At 54.4% G+C, this 15,854-nt stretch overlaps 1 protein-coding gene across 6 annotated transcripts in view; it reads left to right on the plus strand.

Moving 5' to 3' along the window:
• Nucleotides 1–3,244: 3,244 nt before the first annotated feature.
• PAK4 (p21 (RAC1) activated kinase 4) overlaps nucleotides 3,245–15,854 on the plus strand; it is a 47,641-nt gene continuing 35,031 nt past the window's right edge. For 2 of the 6 annotated variants that reach the window (XM_065926064.1, XM_065926066.1), the window contains exon 1: nucleotides 3,268–3,404. Coding sequence is in view for 1 of the 6 variants with exons in the window: in XM_065926063.1 (XP_065782135.1) it covers nucleotides 3,273–3,404 (132 nt within the window). In the remaining 5 variants the exon portion in view is untranslated. Of the gene's footprint in view, nucleotides 3,405–15,854 lie in introns of all 6 variants that reach the window. The other 4 variants (XM_065926067.1, XM_065926070.1, XM_065926063.1 and 1 more) reach the window with 3 other exon arrangements.

A 15,854-nucleotide genomic window follows, 5' to 3' on the forward strand; every position in this document is an offset into this window, starting at 1 on the left:
CTGGAGCCCCCAAAAATAGTCCCTCACTGTTTCCATTGTTTCCTTATCTATTTGCCATGAAGTGATGGGACTAGATGCCATGATATTAGTTTTTTGAATATTGAGTTTTAAGTGAACTTTTTCACTCTCCTCTTTCACTTTCATCAAGAGGATAAAGAATTGATGCTTTCCAATTGTGTGTTGGAGATGACTCTTGAAAATCCCTTGGATAGCAAGGAGATCAAACCAGTCAATCCTAAAGGAAATCAATCCTGAATATTCATTGGAAGGACTGATGCTTAAGCTGAAGCTCCAATACTTTGGCCACCTGATGTGAAGAGACAACTCATTGAAAAAGACCCTGATGCTGGGAAAGATTGAAGGCAGGAGGAGAAGGAAATGACAGAGGATGAGACGGTTGGATGGCATTACCGACTCAATGGACATGAAGCTGAGCAAACTCTGGGAGATGGTGAAGGAAAGGGAAGCCTGGCATGCTATAGTCCATGGGGTCACAAAGAATTGGACATGGCTGAGCGACTGAACTGAACTGAACTACAGCACAACTTGCAATGTGTGTCCCAGGCCATACAGAGGCAGCAGAGGGCAGTTAGTGAGAGCCTTGCCTGGGAGTTAAAGCTGGAAATGAGCCCGGTGTGTGATTTTGAGCAAATGAAGTTACTTCTCTAAGCCTCAGTTTCCTCCTCTGCAAAGCAGATATAATCACAGTCCCTGCTGTTTAAATTACACAGCTTAGCACCGTGCATGGTGCATAGAAATGTTTGAGGCATGGGAACTGCTGCTATTATTATATCTTAAAGATGTATATTTCCTTTGACCCAGCAGATGCATTTGTGCTGATTTATTCAAAGGAAATAATTAGAGATGTGCACAAACGTTTAGCTGCTTGGATTTGGGGTGGGGGGGTATTTATAATAGCAAAATATTTATCACAGTTTAGATGTTCAATGAATGGTTCAAACGAATTAGAGTTCATTGACAGAATGGCATCTTATGCAGCCATTAAAACAAAGAACATTAAAATGTTCTTGAAGAATATTTAATGACATGGAAAGATACTAGTGGTATTTATAGTCTTGTTTTAAAAAGATACAAAATTATTTATAAATGTTTCTGATTCTGTTTTATTTTTTATTTTATTTATCTTTTTTTTTTTTTTTTTTAACTGATTCTGTTTTAAAAGATAAGTGAATGTACAGGGCTTCCCAGGTGGTTCAGTGGTAAAGAATCCACCTGCCAATGTGGGAGATGAGGAGACAAGGGTTTGATCCCTGAGTCTGGAAGATCCCCTGGAGAAGGAAATGGCAGCCCACTCACTCCAGTATTCTTGCCTAGAGAATCCCATGGACAAAGGAGCCTGGCAGGCTACAATCCATAGGGTCACAAAGAGTTGGACGCAACTGAGCACGCACACTGAAAGTACAGAGAAAAAAAGAAATTATGCATCATTCATTCACTGCTTTTGCAAATATTAATTAAATGCCTACTCTGTAAGACACCGTGCTGGGGCAAGGGATATGCACTAAACATTTAAGAGTACTTCTGCAGAGGTGGATTTACAATTTATCCAACCATCCATTCAACAAATGGGCATGCACAGTGAACAAAACAAAACTCCATGCTCTCCATGCTGGAGAGACGTGCCATCAAGGCAGATGACCAAAAAACGATAACTATGATTAGCTAATTCTGTGTATTAGATAGTATGTTAGAAGGTGATCTGAGCAACAGAAAATAAAAGCAGACAAGGTAACGAGTTTAGTAGCATGAGAGAGGAGTGTTTGTTGCATTAGTCAGGGTGGGCTGGGACAGTTCCCCTGATAAGGTGACATTTGAGTAAACCTTGAAAGAGTGAAGGGAGGAAGAAGCCATGAGGGTACCTGTGTTAAGTGTTAATGTGTTAGTTGCTCAGTCCTGTCCAACTCTTTGCAACCCCATGAATTGTAGCCTGCCAGGCTTCTCAGTCCATGCAATTCTCCAGGAAAGAATATTGGAGTAGGTTGCCATTTCCTCCTCCAGGGGATCTTCCTGACCCAGGGATCGAACCCAGGTCTCCTTCATTGTAGGCAGATTCTTTACTGTCTCAGACACCAGGCAATCCCAAATGAATATGGGATCTTCCCAACCTAGGGATTGAAACCATGTCTCTCATGTCTTCTGTGCTGGCAGGAAGGTTCTTTACCATTGGTGCCGCCTGGGAAGCCCCATATGCATTGAGTGCTTACTAAATTCCAGGTACCAGCAAGCACCTTGCATGCATTATCATATTGATTTCCCCCATTTTGAAATGAGGGTACCTGGGGGAAGTCTATTCCAGAAAAAAGGAATAATCAATGTAATGACCTTGAAGTGGGAGAGCACCTGAGTTTTTTGTGGGGAGGGGGAAGGGCAAACCCACTGACTGGGCTTCCCTGGTGGCTTAGACGACAAAGAAACTGCCTGCAGTGCTCGAGACCCGGGTTCGATCGCTGGGTTGGGAAGATCCCCTGGAGAAGGGACTGGCAACCCACTCCATTATTCTTGTTGGAGAATTCCATGGACAGAGAAGCCTGGCGGGCTACATTCTATGAGCCGCAGAGTCGGACACAACTGAGAGACTAACACACACACAAACTCATTGCTAGAACCAATGAGTGAAATCACAGAAAAAGATGTCCGAGTTTAGTTTACGGGTTTTGTTTTGTTTTTTAACAAATGCCTGCTAAAAACAAACAAAAAACTTACCAAAAAGATTTAGGTAACAGTGTCTTGGTTCAGGGTGAAGTTCTCGGGCTCAGACTGACAGACATCGTTCAAAACTCATTATTTACTTTCTGTGATCCCCAAGCAGCTAGTTATGCCCCCTCTAAACTTCAATTTATCTGTAAAATGGGCGTTAATATACAATACGGTTGTACTGAGCATTCAGCAAGAAATTTCACTTGGCGGGGTGTCTGACACATAGTACATGCTTCAGAGCCGTTTCTGGCCATCATTACCCACTACTGGCTTCCACTCCCTAATTCCTTTGGGTGGAAGGTGGGATGCAGTTACAAGAGAATAGTCATTTTCCCCTTTAAGAATCCAAGTGGGCTTGGAGCCAGCTTTCCAAATTTTCCAATCCCGGCTTGGCATTTTCCGCCCGAAGGTCTCCGATTGGACAACATGCACCAATCAGAGGCTGGAGCGGGCGCTGCCAGGCGTCCAGCTCCGCCCCTGAGCCGGCCCTGCCCCCTGCCGGGTCAGCCCCGTTGCTATGGGGACTGGTGGGCGGCGAGGGGGGAAAGCCCCGGATGTTCGTTGGGGATTCAACATGGCGGCGGCAGTGGCCGTGGCGGCGGCGGCGCCAGAGAGCTGAGGGCAGCGGGAGGGCGCCGAGTTCCGGGCCGAGCGGCCAGGCCGCGAGCGACTGCGGTGCCGAGCCGGTAGGATAAGCTGTCTGGCCATGGGGTTGGTGTGCGCTGGGCAGTGCGGTGGGAGAGCGTTTACGCGAGTAGGGGGCGGGGCCGCTGGGGTCAAAGTTCACTCGTGGAGGGAAGGGTCGCGTCCAGGGGGTCGCGGGTCAACGCTGAGCGGGAGGGAGTTATAGAGGAGGTCAGAGGTCAAACGAAGGGGGCGTGGCGAGGGGGGCGCAAAATTCAAAGTTTGAAGCGGGAGCTCGTTGGAGGGGCACGGGGTGAATGTCAAAAAGGAGAGGGTCAAAATTAATAATTTGATAGGAGGATGTGCCCACGAGGGTCAGAGGTCACAGCCATGGGGGCCGCGGATTGGAGATTTAAGGCAGCAGCCAGTGAAGCAAATGAATGAGATTTGGCTTGGGGGGCATCTTTATATGGAATCAGCGGTGGAACGTGACCAAATTGGAGAAAAATCACAGATGATGGTCCCAAGGGTCAAAAGTTAAAACCCAAATGGGGCATATTGCTGGAGGGGAGGGATAGGACACTCAAGAAAGAGGTCAAGGTGCTTTCTGATGGGGGAGAAGTAACCCCCCCACCCCCCCCACCCCAGATAATGAAAAGAATAGCAAACACTCATAAAGCACTTACTGTGTGTCAGGCCCTGTTCTGAACGTTTTCCATGTATTTAATCCTGACCACAACCTTTTGGGCTTGGTGCCATTATTAAGAGGCTTAGTGTTTTGCCCAGGGCCGCCTAATGAGTTAGTTTTGCAGCTGAGATTTGAACTCTGGAGTCCTGGGCTCAGAGTTCTATGCTCTACTGACTCTCAAATACTCATTATGTTGGTTAATACTTAATGAGTGCTGAGGCTGTACTCAGCACCCTGTGGGCCTAGTCTTACTATAGCACAATCTAGATAGACCCACTCTACAGCCAGGAGAATGAGGCACAGAGAGCTTCTGCTAAGTAATGAAGGAAGATTCCCTGCTGGATCTGAATAATTCCAGAGCTCCGGCCTCCGGTCGCCACACTGTAAACTGCCGGCGGTCTGTTCCTGGAAGTAGGGAGCTGGGCAAGGCTTGGCCACTCCTTGGGCAGGAATAGATTGTCTCTTTGGCCTCCATGGAAGGGTGTGATCTGGGAGGAGAGGTTCCCCTGGGCCTATGGGAAGCGGTGTTTATGGGTGGCCCAGAGCCCAAGTGAATCTGGCAGGCTCCTGGCTAGGGAGGGTGTCCTTGGGTGGTACTCTGTACAAAGTTGGGTGTTCTCTGTACTTAAAACCGCAACCTCTCATCATGGTCCTCAGTCGCTCCCACCTCTTTTTCTGCTGCTCTCCCCATCCCTCCGGGAGGTCCAACCACACTGGCCTGTTTGCTGTTCTTCAGCTCTGTAGGCTAATGCCTGTCTCCAGGTCTTTGACCTTCCTGTTCCCTCTGCCTGGAACCCCTTCTCTGCTCTATACCCTCTCACTCACCAGACGCTCACAGCTTGACCGGGACCACCCTGCCCCCAGACACTCTTTATCTCACTGTTGTTCTCTGCCAGCCCTTCCCTCTGTCCTTAACTTATTTATCAGAGCTCAGTTGATCTGCCTCCTGCTAGAAGGTGGGCCCCTCACAGGCAGGAATTTTCCCCTGTTCTTTCCCTGAATTCCCCCAGGGTTGGTGGCAATTGAATGTTAGGCATGGTGCTGGGTCTGCAGCAGTGAATGGGACAGCGGGGATCCCCTGGCTCCCAGGGGCCCTCAGTGTCCCTTGGTGGAAGTGGACTGGGACCAGACCCTTAGCCAGTGAGACATGGCTACATCTCGCCCAGGGTAATGTGGCCTGCGAAAACATGCTCGGGGATGAGGAAAATGCCCCACCTCTGGGCCCCAGCCTGGGCCGGAGACTTGGAAAGTCCCCTGGGCAAGCTCTGAAGGATGGGTAGGAAGAATGGGAAAGGCTGTGCCAAGCAGACGGAGAGGCGTGAGTGGAGGTCAGGGGTGCAGAATTGGGGGCTTGTGGGCAGCATGGCGCCTGAGTGAGACCCCGAGGGTTCCCGGCTCGGAGCGGGGCTGGCAGTGAAGCAGAGGTGGGTGAGTGGCTGCCCCGTGTGTGTGGAGCTCCCAGGCAGTCCTGGGGAGCGGTTCAGAGAGGGGATGCTGGGACAAGGATGCCTGGCTCACACCCAGCTGCATCACTTACAGGCTGTGTGATCATGGGCAAGTCGCTTAACTTTTCTGGGCCTCAATTTCCCCCTGTGCAAAATGGGCATAATGATAGTGGCTACCTCAGACCTGCTGTGAGGATGTGGCGCATAAAGAGCCTGGCCCAAGGCCTGGCACATGGTAGGTGTTGTGTCAGCACTAGTCTTCAGGCTATTGCTGCTACTGCTGCCTGGGGAGGGCCTCAGAGGTGGTGGTCAGGCCCTCTCCACCTGCCTCCTGGCTTGCTCTGGCAGGGGCACCGGGTGGGCGCGTGGCCAGGGAGCCCTACCAGTCCTTGCAGTGGCATTTCTCGCGTCATCTCAGGGCTCCGCACAGATAAAGGGGGGACTTTGGTGCTGGACACCCACATTTGGGCTCCCTCCCCGTCACTTACCAGCCATGGGACCTTGGGCAAGTGATGTCTTGTTTGCCAGTTTTGTTCTTATGATACATTTTAGACTAGTGGGAAAAGTAGAGCTTCAATACAGCAAAACACCCACGCTTCCAGTGTCCAGCCTGGGACCGTGGATACAGTTATAGGCCCCTGTTCTCTGCCCCGCCTTCCCGATGGTAGTAGCCACGGGGCTGGATTTGGCGTCCAGCCTTCCATCGCAGGTTTTCCTACTGTTACTACCCTCAGAGGGATTCGCAAACGACAGAGTAATAGCTCTCAACCCTGGCTCCGCGCTGCAGTCACTTGGAGAGCTTTCCAGAATGCTGCTCCCCCAGCCCCCTGCCCCCTCCCAGACTCTGGCCTGGGTGCCCTTGGTCTGGGGCGGGGCTAGCCTCAGCACGTGGTTGTAATGGCTGGCCGGGGTTGTCCACTGTTTCACAGGTCGTTATAAATGGCACCACGGGAAACAGCCTGCTGCTGCTTCCCTGCGTCAGTGTGGCTGTTTCTCCGTGTGGACGAGAAAGATCCGTGTGGACGTGTAGATCTAGAGCAGGTTGTTCATTTCCCCTTTGTGTGTTTCTTTTTATGATGGTGCCGCACCAGAGTTACCCATTCACGTTTTGGTGGCTGTTCAGGTGGTTCCCGTTGGGACTGTAGCAAACAGTGCTGCCATGAACATTCTGGAGCGTGTTTCCTTGTGTACTGCAGCCAGAGTCTCTCTTGGGCATATGCCTCACAGTGGAAACGCTGGACCTTCCAAATTACTCTGTTCAGCATTTGTACCAGCGTGCTTCCCAGCAGTGCCTGATGGTTCCCTCGGCTCCGTGCTGCTTCAGGCAAGCTTGCAGTCCTTGCTGAAACAGTTTACTCAGCCGTGAGTAAACTGTGGTGGGTTTTACGCCACCTGCACCCCTTCCCCAGTCTGGTTGCAAACAGGGGTGCAGTTCATGTGATGAGCTTAGCTGGGGTCTGACACCTGTTGAGCCCCCACACCCAGAGGAGAAGGCAGGCCGGGGAAGGCTTTGACCTGTGTCCTCCAGGGCATCCAGGACAGTGGCTATAACTTTGACCCACCTCTCCTAGGGGATCATCTCCCAGGGCTGGCCTTTGGAAAGGGAAGCATACTGACTTAAACCTCCTCAGGAAGGAGGCAAAGAGAAAGGAAGTGCCACTCAGAAGGGGATGAGCAAAACCCGGTTACACTGCTCATCGGTCCCCGTGTCGAAGCCCTGCCCTCAGGGGTCACAGGACCGTGAAGGGGACAGACCTGGCCCCAGACGGTAGCGTCCCAGAGAGGTCAGGCTGGGGAGGGATGCTCAAGCAGAATGGTCAGGGCTGGGACGAGGTAGGGATTGAGGGAACCCGGAGGCGGCTCCTCACTCCACCTGGGAGCCAGCGAGGGCTTTCTGGAGAAGGGAGACGTCTGACTGACGAGAGGGAGCCAGGCCCAGGAAGAGCTGGGAAGAACAGAGCAGGTAGGGGTATGGACAGTGCGAAGGGCCCGCGGTCCAAAGATGGGATGTTCGGGTCCCACCAGAGGGGCCAGTGGGCAGAGTCAGCAGCGAGGCCAAGGACGTGGGGAGGTCTGGCAGATAGGATACAGCAGGGGTGGACGGTCTGAGACAAGGAGTATGGATTTCTTTCTGTGTGTGATGGGAGTCATCGCAGGGCTTTAAGCAACATCTGCATTCCCTTTTATAAAGATTGCTCAGGCTGCCATGTGGGGAACAGATCAGCGAGGGCGGGCGGGGGAGAGGGATAGTCCATGCCGGGGAGGGTGGGTAGCACGAGGCTGGTGGAGATGGAGAAGGGTCCTGAGTGCTGGCCAAGGTTTCGAGTCCTTTACCCATATGAACCCATTTGATCTTCACAACAACCTACAGGTAGGTACCGCTGTGTGGGTGTATTTGCTCAGTCATGTCCGTGCAGTCCTGTGGACTGTAACTGGCCAGGTTCCTCTTTCCGTGGAATTCCCCAGGCAAGAATGGGAGTGGGTTGCCATTTCCTCTTTCAGGGGATCTTCCCAACCCAGGGATCAAACCCATGTCTCTTCATCTCTTGCATTGGCAGGCAGGTTCTTTACCACTGTGCCATGTGGGAAGCCCGTAGGTATGGTTATTAACCCCATTTACAGATGAGAGAATTGAGCCCCAGAGAGGTGTGTGACCTGGCTGGGGACACAAGCAGGCAGGTGGCAGAGGCAGGCCTTGAACTTCAGGCCTCCGGGCTCCAGAGTCACTGCTTGTTTTCACAGTGGCCCTGCAGTAATCTGGAAGTGGTCTTGATAAGGGCAGGCTACTTCCTGTTCTTAACCCAGGTTCCTGTTTGGACAGAAACTCTTCAGGGGGCAGCCTGGGTAGTTTCTGAGCCCTGGGTCCGCGCCTCCTGCAGGACCTCCCACAACTCCTTCCCCTTCTGGTCCACTGCGTCACCCCTCCTTGTCCTGCTGGCTCCCAGTGAGCCAGACTTCCTGGCCAGACACCGGCCGGGGTGTCCCCAGCAGCTGTTTCTCCCATCACCCCAGCCAGGCGGCCACAGATGCTGCCAGCAGGAAGCGGTCTCCTTCCAAGTCATGGCCAGGGAAATGGGACCCTTCCCAGCCCAGCCACCCATCCGGGGCTGGGGCTTATTGTCTCACAGCTGCCCTGGCCCACAGGAAGGTTGAGGGGGAGGCAAGAAGGTCAGAAGGGGAGCTTTCCCAGGTCCCGGGGGAGCCAGCTACGGCAGATGTATCAGAAGCCACCACTCACCGCTGCCGGTGTCTCAGGGCCCTCTGGTCCCAGCCTGCCCTTCCCCAGGGTGCCAGGTGCTCTGCTGGTGCTGGGTGCTCCATCCTCGGAGCAATGGCAGCTTCCCTGCCAGGGCCACACATTCCAGGCATCTCACAGCCCAACCCCCTAGCGGGGACCCCTGGGGAAAAGGCAGGGCCGCCCTGGGCATCTCCTCCCTCACATGGTGCTCATGCTGTTGCTTCAGTCCTGTCCGACTCTTTGAGGGCGCATGGACTGTAGGGATTCTCCAGGCAAGAATACTGGAGTGGGTTGCCATTTCCTTCTCCAGGAGAATCTTCCCGACCCAGGGATGGAACCCGCATCTCTTGCATCTCCTGCATTGCAAGCGGGTTCTTTACAGCTGAGCCGCTGGGGAAGCCCTCCTCAGCTGTTAAGTGAGCTGTTGGGGGGCTGGAGGAGACTGGTGTCGGTGTGCCTGCATGCTGCCTGGCTCACAGTAAGCTCATCGGATGTGCCCCTTTCTGGGCTGCGGCCTCCTCCTCACCTGCTCCCAGCCCCTCAGGACACTGCACGAGCCCCCAGCTCCCAAGTGCTAAGAGTTAGATGTGTCCTTTATAAGCATCTCGCAGCAGCTCAGCCCGGAGCCCTGAGGAAGGGATGTTATTAGCCTCATTTCTCTTTCCTGCATCAATTTTAAGAATGCCCGTTTTTGCCCCAGCAGCATGTATAATCTGTTCACAGTTGAGGAACCGCGCACAGTACAGAAGGGTGTGCAGCCATAGGTCTCTTTCCCACCCCGGTGGTCGGCCCCTTCCCAGATTCAGCCTTGTTCCCGTTTCTCTTCTTTCTTGGACATTTGTTCCTGCACGTGTTCTCTCCCACTTTTGTTTTGCTCACATGGAGCTGACTTTTCACGTTTGTATTCTGTCCTGCTCCTTGCACTTTTCACTCTTAAGTTCTCTGTCAGGAGGTCAGGGACGTCCTTGCACTGTGTACGGCTGGGGCAGGTTCCATGGTGTGAGGTCTTCCTGCACATGCGTGTGAGCTGTACACACCTCTGGAGGTGCTCGGGGTCTGAGACGTGTGCCCGGTAGCCCTGTGGTCGTGTCCTGGTCTGCCAAGAGCCCGTGCCTGTGCGCATCCCCACCCCCAGTGCCCAGGGGCACCAGGGTCTGTCTCCTCCCATGCTCACCCTGCAGACGGGTGTCAGCAGATGTTTTGACCTCGGCCAGTCAGACAGGTGCCGAGTGGTCCTTACTGTGGTTCTGATTTTAACATGAGCAAAGGGGAGCATCCTTGTTGAAAGCCATTTGGACATCCTTTCCTGTCTATGTGTGATACTTTGCTTTCCCGAAAAAGAAGAAATGGAGGCATAGGCTAGACAGCCTACAGCGTGTGAGAGGCAAATGTAGGACTCGAACCCAGGCCTGCCCTCCCCAGCCTGGAGCGCTTAACCTGTCTGATGTAGTGAGATTGAGGGCACAGACTGGAACCAGGTTCGCCACTCTTGGCTGTGTGATCCCAGACAAGTCACTTCACCCCTCTGTGCCTCCGTGTCCTCATCTGTAAAATGGGGATGATAACGATACCTCCTTTTTGGGCTTGTTCTGAGGGTATAGATGCCTACTCATCAGGCAGAATGCATAGTCAATGTTCAAAGACTGTTAGCTGCTAGTGTTAGTCCTCATAGTATTTCTCTATGTTACTGGTATTAGCAGGTACTGTTGTACGTGTTTGAGTAAATGAACTTATCCCATCCTCCTAGCAACTCCAAGATTTGGCAAGGGGGGGGGGGGGCTGTTGTTGTTTTTTGTTTTGGCTTTGCTGAGTGGCATGTGGGATCTTAAGTTCCATGACCTGGAGCCGAGCTTGCACCCCCTGCAGTGGAAACTCGGAGTCTTAACCACTGGGTCACCAGGGAAGTCCTAGGTGTACATGTTCTTGAGTGAAGTGAGTGAAAGTCACTCAATCATGTCCGACTCTTTATGACCCCATGGACTATACAGTCTATGGAATTCTCCAGGCCAGAATACTGTAGTGGGTAACCTTTGCCTTCTTCAGGGGATCTTCCCAAACCAGGGATCCAAACCAGGTCTCCCGCATTGCAGGCGGATTCTTTACCAGCTGAGCCACAAGAGAAGCCTAAGAATACTGGAGTGGGTAGCCTGTCCCTTCTCCAGTGGATCTTTGCGACCCAGGTTGCAGACAGATTCTTTACCAACTGAGCTATCAGGAAAACCCCGTGTTCTTCTGTCCCTTTTAAAAGGGGGAAATGAGATCCCAGGAGACCAGCCTGGTGTCAGTCAGCAGGGCTGGGGTTTGGCCCGGGCTCCTAACCACTGGGGGGCACTCCTTGAGCCGCCCCATCACTGAGCCGGGGGATTAGAAGGCTGTCCCGGCCGCCCGTCTGCCCCGCCCCCACTCAGGGCTGGCTGCAGCGGAGCTCGGAGGGCACACCTTGGCAGGTGGGGGCGCTAGGCAGGGGCCCCACGGAGAGAGCCTCCCTCCCCCGCCCTCTGCTCCCCTCCGCCAGCCCCAGCCCGGCCCTGGAAACTCCTGATAAAGCGGCATTGTGTGGCAGTTTCGGGCTGGCTTCCCCCAGCGGGTTTCAGCCACTCCCACCCTATGGGAAGCGGCCTGGGCCGCCTCCCCTCCCCCGCCCCTCCTCACTCAGTGCTGGGAATGGGGAGGAAGTAGGACAGCGAGAGGGCCGGGCTCCCGCCGTCCCCCAGGTGAGGACCCCCCCCAACATCAAGCCCTCAGCGCACGCGCGCTCTTTCTGGTGCTTGCTTTCTCCTTAGGGACCCCTCCCCTGCTGCGCCCAGCGCCCCACAGCCCCCTTCTCCCTCCTCCCAGCCTTCAGCAGAAGCCTGGCCCCGGGTCGCTGTGTGTGTGTGTGTGTGTTTTAGGTGCCTTGATAATTCCACCTCTTTTTCCACCTTTAATAATTGGGAAGCTTAACATACCTGCAGAGAAGTGCATCAGCGCACGTCAGTCTAACAGGTAATTACAGGGGGAGCCGCATTTCCCCACTCCTGGGCGGAGGCTGAGAACACCCCCCCAGGACCTCCCTGTTGACCACAACCCCAGTAGCGGCCATCTCCCTGACTTTGGGGGTCACCGGCTCCCTGCTGTCTGGCGGTTTCACCAGGTGTGCCTCCCGAGTCCTCGCCTGCCCCCTTGCCTGCTCGGGCCCTTCAGGTGAACGGACTCCTCCAGCACGCCCTCATCTGGTCTCCCTCATCCTGAGTCTGTGAGGCCCATCGCTGTGGTCGCGGGTGTGAGTGGTCTGTTGGTGTGCGGTGTTCTAACTAGCTTCCTGCTCTGCTCCCACTGCCCCGGTGTGCATGTGCTCTTTGAACGTGTCTGCCAGGATGCCTGTGCCCACACTTCCCCAGGGATCACATCCAGGGTGCAGTGCTCGGGTGGGGGGGTGGTTGTGTCTCGGCACCTTTAGCAGACCCCGCCACGCAGCTGTCCCAACTGTGCCCACGCTGCACAGCCTCCCTCCCCAACACCGGGCCTGTCAGACTCTGTAATTGACCTTGGAACATTTTATATTCTCATCTCCTGCAGAAGCTTCTTATCACCAAGATTAGTCCTCTTGTCCTTTTCTCCTCCCCGGGGTTCCTGTCCATGCTGGCTCTTACCCATCCCACCTCTTATGCTCTCCTCTGGGCTCTTGAGACCCACAGTGAACACAACAGACTCCCTCACTGGCCTCGGTCTGGCAGGGGACTCTGTATGGACCAAGAGAGACACAAAATAGACCAGATTCCAGGCCCCATCTTCTGCCAGCGGCCCTGCCTCGTTCACGGGCGCCCCATCCACCCCCCTGGTCGGGCTGGGAATCTGATGTCATCCTGACTCCTCTCGGCCTCTTCCTCCACATCCAGGATGTCCAGAAAGCCTGCTCGTCTACCTTCAGGTTAGAACCTGGGGCCTCCCACTCTTTGTCGTCACCCCCTAGTTCCAGCCACCCTCAATTCCAGCCTCGACCGTGGGGGCAGCTGGAGGGAGCCCGGGTCAGAGCCTGTCCCTGTCCTGCGGGGAACCCCTTCCCTGGCTTCATCTCTTTGGGGGAGCAGCCTTCGAGGTCCCACAAAATCCTGGCCCAGCTTCGCTGCTCGCCCTCACGCGTCTCCTGCTGCCCTGTCGCTGGAACATCCAGGCCGAGTCCCGCCGCAGGCTCTGTTCGGCGCCCCCAGGTCTGCAGGAGCCTTGTCACTCTCTCCCCGCCTCCCCTGCTTGGTTTCCCCGGTCCAGTCACCGTCCCTGCTGTTCCAGTGTGACTGCGCGTGTTGGGTGTTGTCCTCCTCACCCACCCACCCCCGTGACTTAGCTTCACGGCGGGGGTACGGGGCCAGGCACGCGGCTTACTGTGTCCCTTGCTGTATCCTCAGGGCTTGACTTTTACTAGTTGCTCCCTAAGCACTGGTGGGCTGAATGAATGAATGAGAAGTTGTAACAAGTGGAGTATGTCGTTGCCAGGGTGTATGTTGGGCGGGGGTAATTCCCCCCAGGTGAGGATTACAGAGCAGGCTTTCCTGAGGAGGAATTGCCACTTGGAGGAGGATGAACTCGGGGAGGTGGAGGGTCATGGGTTCGAGGCTGAGGGAGCTGCCTGTACAGACGTCCTAGGCGGGAGAGCGCAGGGCACCTTTGAGGAACTGAAAGAAGGCTGGCGTTTGGTTCTGTCTACTCTGGAATTGAATCTTGACAGCCGCTTGGGCCTCTCGGTGTCCCAGTTTCTTCCTCTCTAGAAGCGAGGCTCCTCTGGGTGTCCCAGGGCATCTCTGAGGTTCTGCTCCTAACATACTTATCCTCGGGCCTGGCAGAGAAATAGGAATGTGATTGGTTTATTATCTTTTTTCCAACAAATACTCAGGAGTGTATGGCCCTTTGTGGCCTCCAGGGACACTGTGCTGATAAACAAACCCAGTTGCTACCCAGTTGGAGCCTGTCTCTTGGACTCTCAGCCTTCTGGCCACACCCCTGACATATCCCAACTGCAGCTCGGAGGCAGGAGAAGGCCTGAAATGACCTTGAGCCTGGGGAGTCCTTATTCCTGAGGCTGATTAATAGGGAGAACTGATTGAGGGCTCACACGTGCCAGGCCCAGGGCCTCTACAGACCTCCCACACTGCTTCTGCTCAGTCCTTCCCGGAAGGATTCGACCCATTTCAGAGATGAGGGAGGTGAGGGCCGCGCCAGTGGTGAGTGCTGGGCCCATCCTGCCCCCCGGTGCCGAGCTGACGCGGTGGTGTCTCCCCCCAGGGCAGGGCAGCCTTTGCTGTGCACTGTCAACATCTGAGTGCACAGCTGGGGCGCCCCTCTGTGAAGGGCCCATTCCAGCCACGCGCCTCTTTCTCCTCCGGGCTGTCTGCATTTTCATTTTGAACTTCTGTGAGTTAAGTCTTAATTAAAGAGTCTGGACGAGAACCAGACTAAGATGTTTCTAAGATGGTCCTCCTTATCTTCTCTTGTTTGGTGGCCTGTCTTTTCACTTTCTTTAAATTGTGTCTTTTGATGAAGCTTTTCCTTTTACTGTAGTCAGATTTATCACCTACTTCCTTTATAGTTTTATAGTTCTACTTTTCACATTTAGTCTCTCATTGTTCTGGAATTTGTGTGTGTGTGCGCGCACGCGTGTGTGTGGTGTGAGGTAGTCACCCAGTTTCACATTTTCCACCTGGATCCCCAGTCATCCATATACCATTATGACAACAGGCTGTAGTTTCTCCTCTGCCACCTGGGTCATAGATTCATGTCTCTGTAAGTGGGTCTGTTTCTGGGTGCTCTCATTCTTTCTTGTACACAGGCTTGTCTATTCCTGCATCAAATACCCCACTATCCTAATTCGTATAGTTGTCTTTTTTCTTAGTATTTTCCTTTAAATGGCCACGCCAGGTCTTAGTTGTGGCGCAAGAGATCTTCAGTCTCTGTAGCAGCAGGCAGGATCTTCAGTTGGGCCCCCTGCATTGGGAGAGTGGAGTCCTAGCTACTGGACCACCAGGCAAGTCTCAATAGTTGACAATAAGTCTTGATGGCGTGGAGAGCAAGCCCTCCCACACACGCATCTTTCTTCCCAAGTGTCTCGGCTATTTGACTTTTTGTAATGCCACTTAGATGTGAGACAAGCCTCATGCCACACAAACAGACATGACGTTGAGTCTCCCAGTCCATGAACGTGGTCTGTCTCTCGATTTATTTAGGTCTCCTCTGATGTCTCTCAGCAGAGGGTCACACTTCTCCAGCTTGGCCTTGCCCACCTCTTGCTGGGTTTATTCCAGGCACTTGGTGACGTGGCAGGGGGGAGCCCGTGACCGCCGGCATCTTGCTCCCGGGGCTGTCCTGGCTGGGTGAGGCCCTCAGAGCAGAGGCAGGAGCCTGGCTCCCCCGTGCTCTGCTTCCTCCCAGGCACCGCCCCTGGGTCCTGGCAGAGGGCGGGCAGCCTGCCGGAGAGGAGGTTGTAATTTTCCTGAATGATTTCAAGGGCTAATTAAAGGTTTTCCTTGACTAATCAGCTTACGGTTTAATTATCAGGAAACAGGCTCAGGGATGCAGGAAGCAGCTCGCTGGGGTCTCCTCACAGCGTGGCCAGAGGGAGCCAGGGCCGGGCCCCTACCCCTGGGGCAGTGGCGGGGTTTGGGGATAGCTGAGGACCCCCGGAGGCCGGCCGCGGTGCTCCAGCCCTGCGAGGGAACCAGGTGCAGGGCAGCCGATGCCTATGGTTGAGGTCTGAGTGCGTCCCTTCCCGGCTCCAGACCCTTCCGTGGTCCCCACTGGGCACAGTCCTGCCTCTGGGGGGCTAGGCCCTGACCCCCTCCACGCGCCTCCTGCGCTTCAGCCTGGCTAGTCTTTATTTACTGCTCTCACCTCAGTTAGCCTTTGGGTCTCAGCCCAAAGGTCACCACCTCTGGGCAGCCTTCTCAGGCCACTCCTGCCTCCAGAGCAGGTGATAAACTCTGCCCGCCACATGCCGCTGTCAGCATCACTCACCCCGCCACCGATAAGGGCTCCACCCCTGGGCTGCGCCCTGTGGTCCAGCACCGGGGTCACCGGGGACCCAAGAGGAGAAGGGGGCTCAGGACGGGCGCCCTGAGGAGAGGGCTGGGAGTGGGCTTCAGGCCAGGAGGACCGAGTGGTTGCCAAGGCG

The sequence above is a fragment of the Muntiacus reevesi genome, chromosome 2, assembly GCF_963930625.1.
Source record: "Muntiacus reevesi chromosome 2, mMunRee1.1, whole genome shotgun sequence".
Lineage (NCBI taxonomy): Eukaryota > Metazoa > Chordata > Mammalia > Artiodactyla > Cervidae > Muntiacus > Muntiacus reevesi.